General features: G+C 53.5%; 1 protein-coding gene across 12 annotated transcripts; it reads left to right on the forward strand.

Moving 5' to 3' along the window:
- The first annotated feature begins 2,994 nt into the window (after positions 1-2,994).
- On the forward strand, positions 2,995-13,095 carry KIF12 (kinesin family member 12). Of its 12 annotated transcripts, XR_005063781.2 has the most exons (22): positions 2,995-3,096; positions 3,167-3,232; positions 3,327-3,405; positions 3,532-3,659; positions 3,748-3,823; positions 4,210-4,344; positions 4,521-4,656; positions 5,436-5,527; positions 5,679-5,835; positions 6,542-6,660; positions 6,742-6,933; positions 7,440-7,542; positions 7,626-7,716; positions 7,911-7,997; positions 8,491-8,581; positions 8,653-8,757; positions 9,342-9,442; positions 9,534-9,652; positions 9,805-9,867; positions 9,959-10,126; positions 10,657-10,728; positions 11,044-13,095. XR_005063781.2 is itself a non-coding variant. In XM_017648739.3 (21 exons), exons 1-20 carry the CDS (start codon positions 3,029-3,031, stop codon positions 10,693-10,695), a joined length of 2,091 nt encoding a protein of 696 aa, XP_017504228.2. In that variant the 5' UTR covers positions 2,995-3,028; the 3' UTR covers positions 10,696-10,728; positions 11,044-13,095. The 12 variants fall into 12 exon arrangements, 10 of the variants coding, with proteins under 10 accessions (XP_017504228.2, XP_017504225.2, XP_017504230.2 ...); XM_017648739.3 differs by lacking the exon at positions 9,805-9,867 and having other exon boundaries at positions 9,534-9,591; XR_005063782.2 differs by lacking the exons at positions 9,534-9,652; positions 9,805-9,867.
- The last annotated feature ends 702 nt before the right edge of the window (positions 13,096-13,797 follow it).

Consider the following 13,797-nt stretch of genomic DNA (forward strand, 5'->3'; position numbering starts at 1 on the left):
CCTGATTGTTCAGTGTTGCTTTTATTCACTCCTTCAAGGAGAGTTCCTTGAGGGCCTGCTCACCCTTCTCCATGACCAGGCTGGCCAGCCCCTCTGCAGTACAGGAGCTCAGGAGAGAATGTATGGAAAGAGCAAGGCCATGCTTGACAAAGCCTCCTTTGTGGCGAGCCCTGGGGCCCTGGTGGCACGGTGCTCTGCTGCCCTCTAGTGAGAGCTGGACCTGCACCCCTGCGGGGTCCTGCCCGCTCCTGAGATACTGAATTTCCCTGCAAACCCTCCCTCTGTCCCTCCCTCAACCACGGGGGGTCCCACTGCTCCCAGGAAAAGGTGCAGTCTGGGAATAGAGGGAAGGGAGACACAGATGGACACAGCCCCAGCTGTGGGAACAGGCAGCATCTGGTCAATGAAGGGCACCACTGGATAGGAGCCCAGGGGTGGTATCTTTAATTTTTTCAAATTAATTAACAGGAGGTGTTTACTCCTTTTATTATTGTGATGTTGATGGTAGCGATGGTCACAGTGGCTAAGTGATTATGGGGACTGCTGTTTTTGTAGGTATTGGTGGTGATGGTAGAATTTTGGCAGTGCCAGTGATAAGATTGTGGTCCAATGATGATGATTATGGAAGTAGCAATAATGGTTGTAGTGATGGGGATGGTGGCTAAAATGACTATAAAGCTGCGTTGAATATTCTTGTACATGTGCATTCATTTCTATTAGGCACAGACTTAGGAGTAGAAATTCTCAAACATAGGAGAGGCATATATTTAGCTTTAGTAGATATTGCCAAACAGTCTTCAGAAAGTGATTGTGTTTACACTCTAACCTGTAATGTATGAGAGTCCCCGATGCTCTACATTCCCACAAATACTTTGTATTGTCTACTTTGTTCACTAATGCATCTCAAGTGCCCAGAAGCTGGCATATAGAGAAAGCTTAATAAAAAATTTGGTAAATGAATGCTCGACTTAAAGGTAGCCAATATTCTCACTCATTGTTAGAAAATAGAACAGAGCTCTGCTCCTACTTGTGGACATCAGTGATGTAGCATTCCGACTCAGGTAGGAAAGCCTGGTGCAAAATCCCCTACAAACAGCTCTTCACATCCCAACACCCACGTAGCCTTTGTCCCTGTACTTTTCTCAAAATTCCTTCAGGTGGCTCATCTCCGTCCAGTTTGAAGAAGGAAAGCAATGAGTTTAAGCAGAAGCACACCAAGATGTGAATGACTGATAGTCCTTAATTCTTTTAAGGGCATTTAACAGAATAATTTATTCAGTTTACGACTGCAAAAGGCAACTTGCCATGCCAGCCAGTGCAGGCCAGGGCCAGGACTTAGAATCCATAGTTCTAGGTTTAAACTCACTCAGTTCCACCACATAGCTTTCTTCTTAGGCAACCTCCCCTGCCCATCTCTGTTTTCCTCAGTTTTTTTCATCTGAAAAACAGAAATAGTGATTCTTACCCTACTCACCTCAAGAATTAAAAATATATAATTGATTAAAGGAGCTTCAGAGTTGAAAGGAATACTGGAGATCATCTAGGGATTTTTATTTCTGCTTTTAGATAATTCTTTACAATTTATGAACCACTTTTAACTACACGGTCTCATTAAAAATCTCAGAATTATGGAAAATCATTAATCTCTTTTTTATAGGAAGGAAACAGGTTAAGAAAGGGGAAATGACTTGCCCAAGGTTCTGTGGTATATTAGTGGCAGAGCTGGGGACAATGGATATTTGTTCTTCCTGACTCTTCCCTATAGATCCAGCTAGAAAACCCTATAACCAAAAGGTTAACTGGCTGTTGCTTGCACACCTCCAATGTGTGAGGAACTCATTGCCACTCAAAATAAATCATTCCCTAGTTGGCTGTCTTTGATAGTTGGCTGTCATTTGTGGTGGTATAGAGCATGTTCCATTGAAGGGGGATGATGAGTAAGGCTTTTGTCCTAAGGTGTGTTAGAGGGAAGAATTTACAGAAATATTCAGAGAACAGAGACACAGCCAGAATGGCAACAATAATAATAATGCCTATTTAATGAGGCATTTCCCTGTGTGCAACCTTTCAATGACTTCCTGGTTCCCTCAGGAATGAGTCCAGACTCCATGATATAGCCTCTATGAACTTGATTCAGCTTCAGACTACCTCTACATGCCACACACACCTCCCCACCTCACCCCAGCCTCCCTGCAGTGGGTTTCCCTTCCTCCAACACCCTCTCCTACCACCTTCACCTCCCTGCTTCTACAGGCCTCTGAACTGCCTCCAAAGCTCTCCCACACTAGACTGCACTTACCCTGCTCCCGAGCAAGACTATGGGTGGGATTCCTCTGCTCCCACTGCCAGTATGGAGACTGGGACTGAATGGGTGACTGCCCCACCCCTGCACATTCACAGACATCTCTGCTGGTCTCAACAGCCAGACCAGGAGAGGGTTAAACAATCACCCTGGCCTTGAATCACTCTTGGCACTGGAGAAGCAGGCGGCCCAAGGTTTAACCAGATGCTTCAGGGCCTGTTGTCAGCTCAACTCAGGCCAAATCTTCCCTAGAGAGTTGAGACCTGAGCCCCTCCCGCCCCTGGAGGCCCCTCCCCTCTGCCCCACCCCCACCCTCTTCTAGCTTAGAAGCTAGAGCTGCTGGGGAGGGAAAAGGACGATTACAAAACCGGAGGAGGAATATGTAGGCAGTAGGAAGAGCCTGGTCCTTGGCTGAGTCCTTCCCATCCCTGCCTCTGTATTCCTATCAGTGCACAGAAGAGGCTGGTTTGGGTGGTCCCTTTTGATGAGACTGGGCAAGAGCCAGAGATCCTCAGACTGCAGAACCCGCTAGCTAGGGGTCCCTAGCTTGGGAGAGGCTTTCTCCACCACAGTGGTGGGAGAGGGTAAATCTTTAACTAGCTAGCTCTGCTCAGGACCTAGCCTTTCCGGATGGTTGGTTGCCTGGGAAGTGGGGTGGGGGTGGGAATGTAAGGTGTCTACAACCAGTCCCAGTGTGGTGGAGAAGGGCGGGCAGTGGGGAAAGGAATGAGACCCGGGGCGGAGCTAAGTCCGTGTGCAAAACAGGACATGGAGGAACGCGGGTCCCCCGACGGGTAAGCAGAAATTTGGGTAGGTTCTAGGAGCCGCTGGGCTCAAGGATGGTAATTCCCATTGCTGCGACAGGGACCCCGCGCGCGGCCTGGAGCATGGGCCAGAGGCGCCAGAGACGCCTATCCAGGTGGTGCTCAGGTAGGTAGAGGTTGGCTGGTTTGGGGTGGGGGCAGAGCGAGGAAGGGATCGATGGGACATGAAATACACCATCCGCCTTCTCGACGACCCCCAGGGTGCGCCCCATGAACACGGCCGAGCTGCGTCGGGGGGAACAAAGTGCGCTACACTGCTCAGGGACCCGGACTCTGCAGGTGAGGAACCGCTTCCGTGACACTCGCCGCAAAAAAACCTGCCCCGAGGTCTCCCTGTCCTTTCCTCCAGGCAACTGGGCTCCAGCCGGCCTTCCCAGGAGTACCCCCCCCCGCCCCCTGCTCTAGGTGAGCCCCCCGGGCGGGGGCCCCGACGTGGCGTTCCGCTTCGGCGCCGTGCTGGACGGGGCGCGCACGCAGGAGGACGTGTTCCGGGCCTGCGGCGTGCGGCGCCTGGGCGAGCTGGCGTTGCGCGGGTGAGTGAGGCCGCGAGGCCCGGCGCCCCTGCCCCGACCTCCCTGCGTCTCCCGTCACTGGGTCGAGCCACGCCCCTGCCGCCCGCAGCTTCTCCTGCACTGTCTTCGCCTTTGGCCAGACCGGCTCCGGGAAGACCTACACCCTGACCGGGCCTCCTCCCCAGGTGCGCCGAGCGCAAGCTAGGTGGGGGGCGGGGGGTAGCGCACTAGGGTGAAGGTTGGCTGGAAGCCCTGGGGAGCCGCAGGCAGCTCAGCCTGACGATGTGAAAGTGTTAGAACAAGGCAGCCCAGCTCGCTGATTTGTGGAGAAGGAAACCAGCGTAGAGGGGAAGGGAGGTGTGCGATATGGAGTTCCAATTTTGTCTCCTTCACTTACTAGTTGTTTCTTCATCTGTAAAATGAACTGATAGTGCTGACTCAATAAAATGAGATGTATGGGAAGCTGGAATGGTTCTTGGTGCATAGTAAATGCTCTACAAGGGTGGTCATTACTGTGATAACTTGGTAATGATCTTGACCCAGTCCCAAGCTCAGATGTTTCTGCCTCCAGGGGGAGGGGGTCCCTGTACCCCCAAGTCTGGCTGGCATCATGCAGAGGACCTTCACCTGGCTGTTAGACCGTGTGCAGCACCTGGGTGCCCCTGTCACCCTCCATGCCTCCTATCTTGAGATCTACAATGAGCAGGTGGGGGACTGAGATGAATAGAAAGCCCAAAAGGCAAAAGGAGGCATTTCGTTCCAAGGAGTCTGGTTCAAGGGGCAGCAGAAGAGGTTGTGGACTATTGACAAGAAGGTCTGGGGGTGTATGGGACAAAGGTTCAGAGAATGCCCCTTCCCTTACCCCGCACCCTCATCTCCTAGGTTCGAGACTTGCTGAGCCCGGGGTCTTCCCAGCCCCTTCCTGTTCGCTGGAACAAGACCCGGGGCTTCTACGTGGAGCAGCTTCGGGTGGTGGAGTTTGGGAGTCTGGGAGCCCTGATGGAACTTCTGCAAATGGGTGCGTGCTCCTTCAGGGGAGCTTTGGGGTGCAGGGACGCCCGTTCCCCAACTCCTCCCTGAGTGTGCCCTCGGTACCTGAGTGGAGCTTTGGAATCGGAGAGGACTCCTTTGGGTAAAAGGGCCAGCAAACCAACAATTCAGACAAAGACACAGGATGTCCCTTCACCCCATCCCCCAGCCTACAGATTCTGCCTTCTAAACATTCAGGGCCCACCCCTCCCCTCCAACTCAGAGCCTCTGCCTTAGGCCTCCTTTTTGCTCCCTGCAGAGGTCCCCCTACCTCAAGCCTCTCTCCACTCCTCGTGCCTCCAAGCTGCAAACCACATTCCTCTTTCCCTGCAGACCCTCCAGTACCCCAAGGATAAAAGTCACACCTCTAGGTCAAACCTGTAAAGCCCTTCTGTTCCACTCTCATCCATTCAGCCATCAAGTATTTATTGAGTACCCACCATGTGGCAGGCACTGGGGACACTGAGACTCGGTTCTGGCCCTAGTGTTGTGCCACGCCTTCTAGCTGATCTGAGTTTCCCTCCCACCACGTAGCAGCGAGAGAGATGTTTATAAAATGTGAATCTGACTGATAATTCTTCTGCTCAGTTCTCTCATCCCCCTTTTACCTATCCATGCTAGAGCTGGACCCCATGAGCCATCATTCCATTTTCATGCCCTTGCCTTTGCACGGGCTGGCCCCTTTCCCAGGATGCCTTGCTCCTTTCTTATTACCAGTGATTATCTGCTCTTCCTACCAGGTTCAGCTCCTGATGTTTTTCCCTCTAGGGCTTAGCCGTCGAAGGAGCTCAGCTCACACGCTGAACCAGGCCTCCAGCCGAAGCCATGCCCTGCTCACACTGTACATCAGCCACCAAACTGTGAGTGTTGGAGAAGGAGCTGGCCTGGGGTCACCCAGCAAGGGTCTGCCTCTGGGCATATAAACCAACTTGGGCATGCACAGGAGGTCATAGTGGAAACCCTTGATGGGGACAGCCCCTTCCAAGTCTCAGTCAAGCCCGCATCCCCCAGTTGCAGCAGATGCCTCATGTGGACCCCAGAGAAGCTCCTATTGGTGGGAAGCTGTGCTTTGTAGACCTGGCTGGCAGTGAGAAGGTGGCAGCCACAGGATCTCGTGGAGAGCTGATGCTGGAGGCCAACAGCATCAACCGCAGCCTACTAGCCCTGGGTGAGACCTTGGGCCAGCTGGATGGGCGTCCCGTGTCCCTCCTCTGTGCCTGACCCCTAGCTGGCTGCAGCGGGGGACACCAGAGGAGTTGCAGTGTATGGAGGAGAGTCAAAGAGCTGTGGCCTGGGAGCCACAGGCCTCAGCTTACTACTGATGGCTGCCTCCCCTCTTGGAACTGTATGAATCTATAAACCCGAGGGTCTATACAGGTACATTCAAATTTGGGAGGAAGAAATGCGCAAGTACAGAATATGAGCCCTCAGAGACATTCAACCTGTCCCTTGAGCAGTTGGGAAGACTGAGGCCCAGTGAGGGGAAGGGCATTGATCTATCTTCCCAACCCCATCGCAGGTCATTGGCCCTTGAGGTCTGGAAGGTCTGGGGCCTCAGCCTTCCTCTGTGACATGTGTGGGGACGTGCTCAGGGACCTCTTCTTCATTCATTCCATTTGTCACACATTTCCTGAGCCCCTGCTGAATGCTAGACCCTTTGGTGGCCATAGGAGATAAGGGATAAACAAGGCCATCTCAGCCTTCAGGAGCTCTAGTCTGGTGGTAGAGGCCAAAATTGAATGAGTAACAGATCATCTAGAAAAGGGGACTTTAGAGTCACACAGGACTGAGTGAGGATCCCAGCTCTGCATGTACCAGGTGGGTGGCCTTGTGCAAGGATTGTAACCCTGCTGGGCCTTACTGTCCCCACCCAGGTCACTGCATCTCCCTGCTGCTGGACCCACAACGGAAGCAGAGCCACATCCCCTTCCGGGACAGCAAGCTCACCAAGCTACTGGCAGACTCACTGGGGGGGCACGGGGTTACCCTCATGGTACCCGAGGGGCCTGAAGGGAGGGCTGGGTCCTGAGGGAGGGTCTCCCAGAGAGGAACACTCAGGGACAGTCCTCCCCAGGTGGCCTGCGTGTCCCCCTCTGCCCAGTGCCTTCCTGAAACTCTCAGCACCCTGCGATATGCAAGCCGAGCTCAGCGGGTCACCACTCGGCCACAGGCCCCCAAGGTGCATGGAAGGAGACACAAGCAGAAGCACAGGCAGGGGAGATGGTGGGGGATCAGGCAACGGCTGGAGTCTGAGTTGGCAGCAGGGGTGAGGTCTGGGATGGACCTGCGTCAGAGCTGGGATAAGAGCTGTAATTCTGACGATGGGGTCATGATTGGGTAGGGTGGGATCAGCGTCGTGGTCAGGGTTAGGGAGGGTCTGAAGTTGGAGTCTCATCTGAGGTCTGATTCAGGGTTTAGCCAGGATCCCAACTGGTATCAGGATTAAGTCTGAGTTGAGTTGGGGTCTGATGGGGGGTTTTGTCTGAGGTCAGAATCTGGGCCAAGGTTTGAACAGAGCTGAGTTTGGGGTTGGATTTGGAGCAGTTCCAGCTTAGAATGGGCCCTCTAGGCATGCAGCTAAGGCCACATGCACTCCAATGTAGTTAGGATTAAGTGTCCCCTCCAGGTGGATGCAGCCTTGTGCCAGGGTACAGGGCTGCCAAGTGAAGCATGGGCTGGATTTTAGCTCCATTCACTCCACCCCTGGAAGCCCTTGAGCAGTGCCCAACTTGTACAGCCATAAGCAGCAGCTTGGAGCCTCTGTCTTTGCAGTCCCCTGTGGCAAAGCAGCCCCAGCATTTGGAGACGGAGATGCTGCAGCTCCAGGAGGAGAACCACCACCTGCAGCCCCAACTGAGCCAAATGGACCCCAAGGGTATGAGCTTCCCGGGGGAAAGGGTGGGACATGGATAGGCTCTAGGGCTCCTGTGGATCCAGCCACCACCCCCTTCCCTGCAGCATCAGGTCTCAGTGGGGCCCGGATGACCTGGGCCCAGCAGAACCTCTACGGGATGTTGCAGGAGTTCATGCTGGACAACGAGAGGCTAAGGTAGGTCCCGTTCCCATCCAGGGGGACTCTGTGCTCCACCCCTCACCTCTGGGCTGCTTCTGCCAACCTTCTTCCCCGCCCTGGTCCCTGGCTTCCCTTCTGTTCCCACCTGCCTCCTGGGCGGTCAGGAGGGGCTGACTGATACTCCCACCCAGCCCTGCCTCCTGTCACCCTCTGGGGCCTACTCTTCCCAGGAAAGAAAAGAGCCAGCTACAAAATAGCCGGGACCTGGCCCGAGATGAGCAGCGCATCCTGGCCCAGCAGGTCCAGGAGCTGGAGCGGTGAGCACGGCCACCAGCCTGCAGACAGGCCTTGGAACAGAGGGGCAGGTGGGAGAGGGGTAGCCCAAGATGAGCAGTGCATCCTGGCCCAGTAGGTCCAGGAGCTGGAGTGGTGAGCACGGCCACCAGCCTGCAGACAGGCCTTGGGACAGAGGGGCAGGTGGGAGAGGGGTGGCTCAGTGGAATTGTTACAAGTCTGACCTCTGGTTCCAAACCACCTGGGTTCAAATTCCAGCTCTGCTACCTACTAGCTGTGTGACCTTGGGTGAGTCATTCCCTGCCTGGGTTTCCTCTTCTGTAAAATGGGGATAATAGAGGACCTGCTTTATAGGTTGTTTTAAAGATTTGATTGAATGAGTTCCTACGTAGAGCATTGAGAATGGAGCCTGGCACATAGTAAATGCTTTATGAGTGTGTTTTAAAAGGGGGCCCTGTGGGCCAGCATGGTGGTAAGGTTGAGGGCTGCAGGCACACCCCCCACTGATCTTTCCAGGCGCCTCCGCTCTGCCTGCTCCCTCCACCAGCCGGGCCCTGGCCTAGCCCCACCGTGTCCCTGTGTGGTGGTGCCAGCCCCCTCCTGCCATGTGAGTGTCTGTCCAGCCTGGAGGGGTAAGGAACAGGGATGTCATGGAGCCTCTGACAAGCTCTCTTGCAGGCCCTGCCACCCCTCTGCTCCTGCCCCTGCTGCCAGCTCTGCCCCCTGTGCCAAGCACCACTGGTCCGCTGGGCCTGTCCGCAGAGGGAGCTCCACCTGCCCCAGGTAGGCAAGGCCAAGGGGCTGGGGTGAGGAAAGGCTGGGAGAGCTGGAGAACTGGTCTAGGGGGTCAGCAATCCAGGAGGCTCCAGGATCCCAGGGTCCCAGGCTGGGTCATGGGGTTGAAGGGCTGGCTTTGGGCTCCCTCTGCCCGGGGTTTGGAAGAGCTATTGACTTCACCTCCCTTTCCTCCCCATCCTGCCTTCTTTCAGGAACCCTGACTGCCATTTTCTTGTTCATTCATGTACACACTACTCATTTAGTCATCTCTGTTTTCATGTGTTCACTTGCTCATTCCATAGCCCTCCCCTGGGCTCCTTTCTTGGCGCCCACCCCTGCTCTGGGGTTCAGAAAAAGACCAGACACGGTTCCTACTCACAGGGAGTTCCTAGTCTCCAGAGACATTATAAGGACCACTCTCTTCCTGAAGAAAAACGTGGCCAAGACTCTGCCCCTTTATGCCACCTGATACTGTTGGTGCCCAGTGAGGGATGGTGGCAGGCATGGTGGTGTTATGGTGGGCACTGGGAAGTGGGGCACAGAGAAGCAGGGCGGAGGCTGTCCAGCGTGAGCTCTGGTCTTTCCTGCAGGTGTTTGGTCCTAAAGTCCCAGGTGGCATGCTCCTGTCTGCCCGGCCCCCACCCTGGGTGCCCCCATGCAACCCTGTCTCTGCCAAGTGCCCAAGAGAGAGGTGGGTCCAGCCCTGGGGCACTGGGCGGGGGAGGACGGGGCACTCGGAACTTGAAGGCTCACCTCCCGCCACCCAACTCACCATGGCCCAGGAGTCACCGTGACTGGACTCAGACCCAAGTCCTGGCGGAGATGCTCGCCGAGGAAGAGGTGGTACCCTCTGCACCCCCCTTGCCCATGGGGCCCCCAAACACATCGCCAGTGCTGAGAGGTGAAGAAGGGAGAGAGGGAGGAGCTGCTAGTGTTTTCTGCGATCTTGAGCCAGAACCTATATTCCCCAAACCCCATCTCTGAAATAGGGTGCAGGTTGAGAGGTGATTTCTAAGACTTTTCTAGTTTCCAAACTTGGAAATCTCTTCCTAGGGCCACCTGCATGCCCAGATGGATACTGGAGCCCATGGTGTATGCTGGCAGGGAGGGGAGTAGGTACCAGCTGAGGCGTCCCTAGAGGACGTTGGGACCCTGGGTGGGGACGGGCCTAAGGGAGGGTGGCCTTGAGTCCCACCACACCCCTTAGGTGGGGCTGCAGTTCCAAACCTGGCCCGGAGACTGGAAGCCCTCAGAGACCAAATCGGCAGCTCCCTGCGACGCGGCCGGAGCCAGCCACCCTCCAGCAAGGACGCACGGAGCCCTAGCTGAGTCCTCCCTCCCTGCTGAGGGCCAGGCGGAACCCCAGGAGACCATGGTGGGACCTTGGGCTGCACTCTGCATTCCTGGGCTTCAGTCTCCCTAGCTATGAAATGGGGATGCTTCACTCTGCAGCTGGTTAGCAGAGGACAGTTCCTGGGAGCTGGGGGTTGGGGGCTGGTGGGGCAGTTTGGGGGAGCAAAGGGAGGTGCCATCCCGGACTATGAGGAATGAGACTGGATTCAGGAGAACCAGGCAGCAGGTGCTGAAATATATGAATAAACAGAGACATCAGCTCCAAGTCTAATTGGTCCCATCTGCCAGGTGGTCAGTCACTTCCCTGTGGGGGAATCCCAGACAGAGGGGCTGTTGGGGAAGTCTGAGGAGGTGGCAAGGACTCTTGGCAGAGGTGTGTGTCCCCTTCTGATCAGGAATATTCCAGGTTCCCATTTCCTTTGTGTTTTATACAAGTTTTAACTGGGCAACTACTGCATGCCACTCAGCAGGCATCAAATGGTAATGGAATGGTAAGCAGCTCCATGAGGGAGGCCTGAGGGAAGCTGATTCGGTTGACTCTCTCTATGCCAGCTGCCTGTGTCCTGGCGCTGGAGGTATCATGAGGCCTGAGTTCTGATGCCACGGACCTGCTGTGAGCCGTGGGTAAGCCCTGCACCCTCCAGGGACCACTTCCTGGTTTTCAGAAATTAGATGAGGATGCGACTCCCTGTCTGTTGAGTTCTATTGAGAGTCAAGGAGGTGAGAAATACCATAATTAATGGCATGAGTGCCCAGAAGGATGTTATGGGTCTGCAGTTAGGGGTAAGCCCAGATGTGACATGAGAAAATGGGGTGAGCAGAAGGACCTCATTACAGAAAGAGCCACAGGATAGCATAACTCTCCCATTTTATAGTTAGGGAAACTGAGACCCATGTGGTTCATTCCTTCATTCTTTCATTCACTCATTCATTCAACAGACACCAGAGCATCAACTGCAAATAAAGGTGGCCAACAAGACTGGCAAGAGACAAGCTGGCTTTGCCCAGGGAGCTCCTAGTGACCAGATATTAAAAGGCAAGACTTGTGACTGGGCATTAGGGGGGTTCAACAGTGGTGACTTTGTGCAAGGCCAGCATTTGTGGAGGCAGAGCCTGGGCACATGGGGTAACAACCGGACACCTCAGGCAGCCAGTATAGATGCCAGGAGAGGGGACTGTGGTTCAGAGACAACCATACAAGTTCAAGTCCTAGCATCATCAGTTTCCATGTATGATCATGGGCAAGGGATTTAATGCTCTAAGCCTGAGTCACCTCATCTTCAGAATGGATATAATAATAGTACTCCCTCCTGGGATGGTCATGGGGATTAAACCCATTGATAAGTGGAATGAGTATAACATAAGGCTTTGCCTGTTGCCGACAGTTCAGCCAAAGGCAGTTTTTAGTCAATATGACATTTTGATGGAGTTGACAATCTGGGTTCAAAAAAAAAAATTCATTCAACAAATACTTACAAGAACCTACTTTAGGCCACCATTGAACAAAGCAGAAGAATCCCTACCCTCACAGAACACAAACAAAAAAACCAAGAAAATGGACAAAGTACATGGCAAGTCGGATAGTGGTAAATTCTATGGAGGAAAATGTAGCAGGGAGGTCCGTCTGCTGGGGCAAGTGCCCTCTAAATAGGGGGGCCAGGAAGGGTGCTGTAGAGGTGATACTCATACAGAGACCCAAAGGAGGGGAGGAGGGTGAGCCTGATTAATGCCATTAAGTCACTTCCGTTTACTCCAGTTAATTTTGATGCCACATCAGCTTGAGTGGTTCAGCAGGTTTGGGCCTAGGAGCCTCCCCTCCCCAGAGCCCTTATCTCCCTCATGTCTGGTGGTCCTGCTTGCTGGGAGGCCTCCAGCCTCAGGCAGGGAGGCGCCTGGCTCCAAGCGTGAGACCCTGTCTTAGCTGCTTTGGGAGAATGGACAGGGACCACCCAGGGGGACCCTAGCTGTTGCCGGTTCATTCCTGTTTGGACAACCCCTTCTCCCGCTGGAGCCAGCTACTATTTTCCAGTTTCCTAGTTCCAGCTCAGCAAAATCCCCACTTACTTTCCCAGAGATAGCCAGAGGACTCTAGGGATTAAGTCTCCACTGCCCCCACCTCAAGCCATGTGTGGCCATCTTCCAGTCAGCATCCTCGTTCTGGAATCCCTAAACCCTGGAGGAATTCCACAGAACCCCAGTAACATACTAACACTCTTTAAATCCAGAGGTCCGTACTGAGAAACTTAGGGATTCCAGAGGGCACTTCTGCAACCCTGAAAGCTATAGGCCTTCCCAGAAGGCTGGAATTTGGGGGCAGTTCTTGGCTCCATGAAATAGGAGATTACTTCTCCAGAGCTGTCAAACTTAGAAGAAGGTCTCTGGTGTGTTAGAATGGGGCACAGCTCTAGGAAACCCTGAAGCACAGTAGGGATTTCCTGGAGTTCCAAATCTGTGAAAGATCTTAAAATTTTAAAACATTTTGATGAAGTTGGGCGGGATTCTCTGGAATCTTTGGCTAGGGGTAGGAACGTTTACCAGAGCTTGGAAGGCCATCCCTGAGTTTGTAGAATTCTGGCAGATCGAGAGATCAACTTCGATGTCCGGAACCTTGGTTGGGTTCTCCAGATCCTTGGAAACCCTAACTCACAGCCAGTGTCGAATGGGGATCATGGCTGGAAGCATTACTGTAGAACAACAGTAGCTTTGGGAAAACCACTCCTGTGGACAACTGTGTTTAAAAGGCTATGAGGTCTCATCTGGGTGACCAACCCCCAGTTAGACCCCCAAGAGGCAGAGACAACAGGCAAGTTTGTGAAGCCCCTCCTGCCAAGAACATCCTGCCACTGCCTATCTGCCCCAGCCACACCTGCCCTCTCTCACATCCCAGGTGGGCCCTGCTTTCTCTCACCTGGTCTTTCTTCTCTTTGTCTAATACGCATTGCCCCAAATTAATATTTATTCAATTTTGTACACAAAAGGTTGGTTTCTGAAGGATATGTCTCTGTCCTCTTAAATGGCTTTTTCCATTTCTTTTGCCTTGTTGAGCTCCCCAGAGACTTGTCTTCCTTTATTTTAAGCAAATAAATATGGTGGGAGCAGGGGTGGGCAGGTCAGGGTGGTCTTGTTATGAAACAAGGAGCAGCAGCTACTGGAACTTGTATACAGGTTGGTGCTGTGATGGAGACCAGGACTGGAGTCAGGAGACCTGGTTCTAAGCCTGCTCTGCAAAGACTTACTGTGTGACCCAGATACGGCCCCTGGCCATCACTGACATCTACACTGGCCGGCTCCCAAGGAAGACCTTTGGAAGCTGGCCAGAGGTGTCTTCCTTAAAAACCTTCATTTAGCTCATGTCTCTGACCATTCTATCCCCCACTCATCACACATTTATTAAGCCCCTACTTGAAGGCCCAGCATGCGCTACTGGGTATGGGGACATTGGCCTGACCTTGAGCCACTGCCCAAGTTTTCAGTCAAGTGGGGGAAAAGGATAATCAAAATGACAATTGCTATGCAATGGAAATTAGCAGATTTATCTGGTGCCAAGCATTGTTCCCAGCACTTGCCATGTATTAACTCACTCATTTCTCACAACAGCTTTGTGAAGTAGGTACTATTATTGTCCTCATTTTGCAGTGGGGAACCATAGCAAGAAGTTCAGGAACTTGCTTAAGGTCACATAGCTAGTAGGTG

The sequence above is a fragment of the Manis javanica genome, chromosome 2 (genome assembly GCF_040802235.1).
Source record: "Manis javanica isolate MJ-LG chromosome 2, MJ_LKY, whole genome shotgun sequence".
NCBI classification, from domain to species: domain Eukaryota; kingdom Metazoa; phylum Chordata; class Mammalia; order Pholidota; family Manidae; genus Manis; species Manis javanica.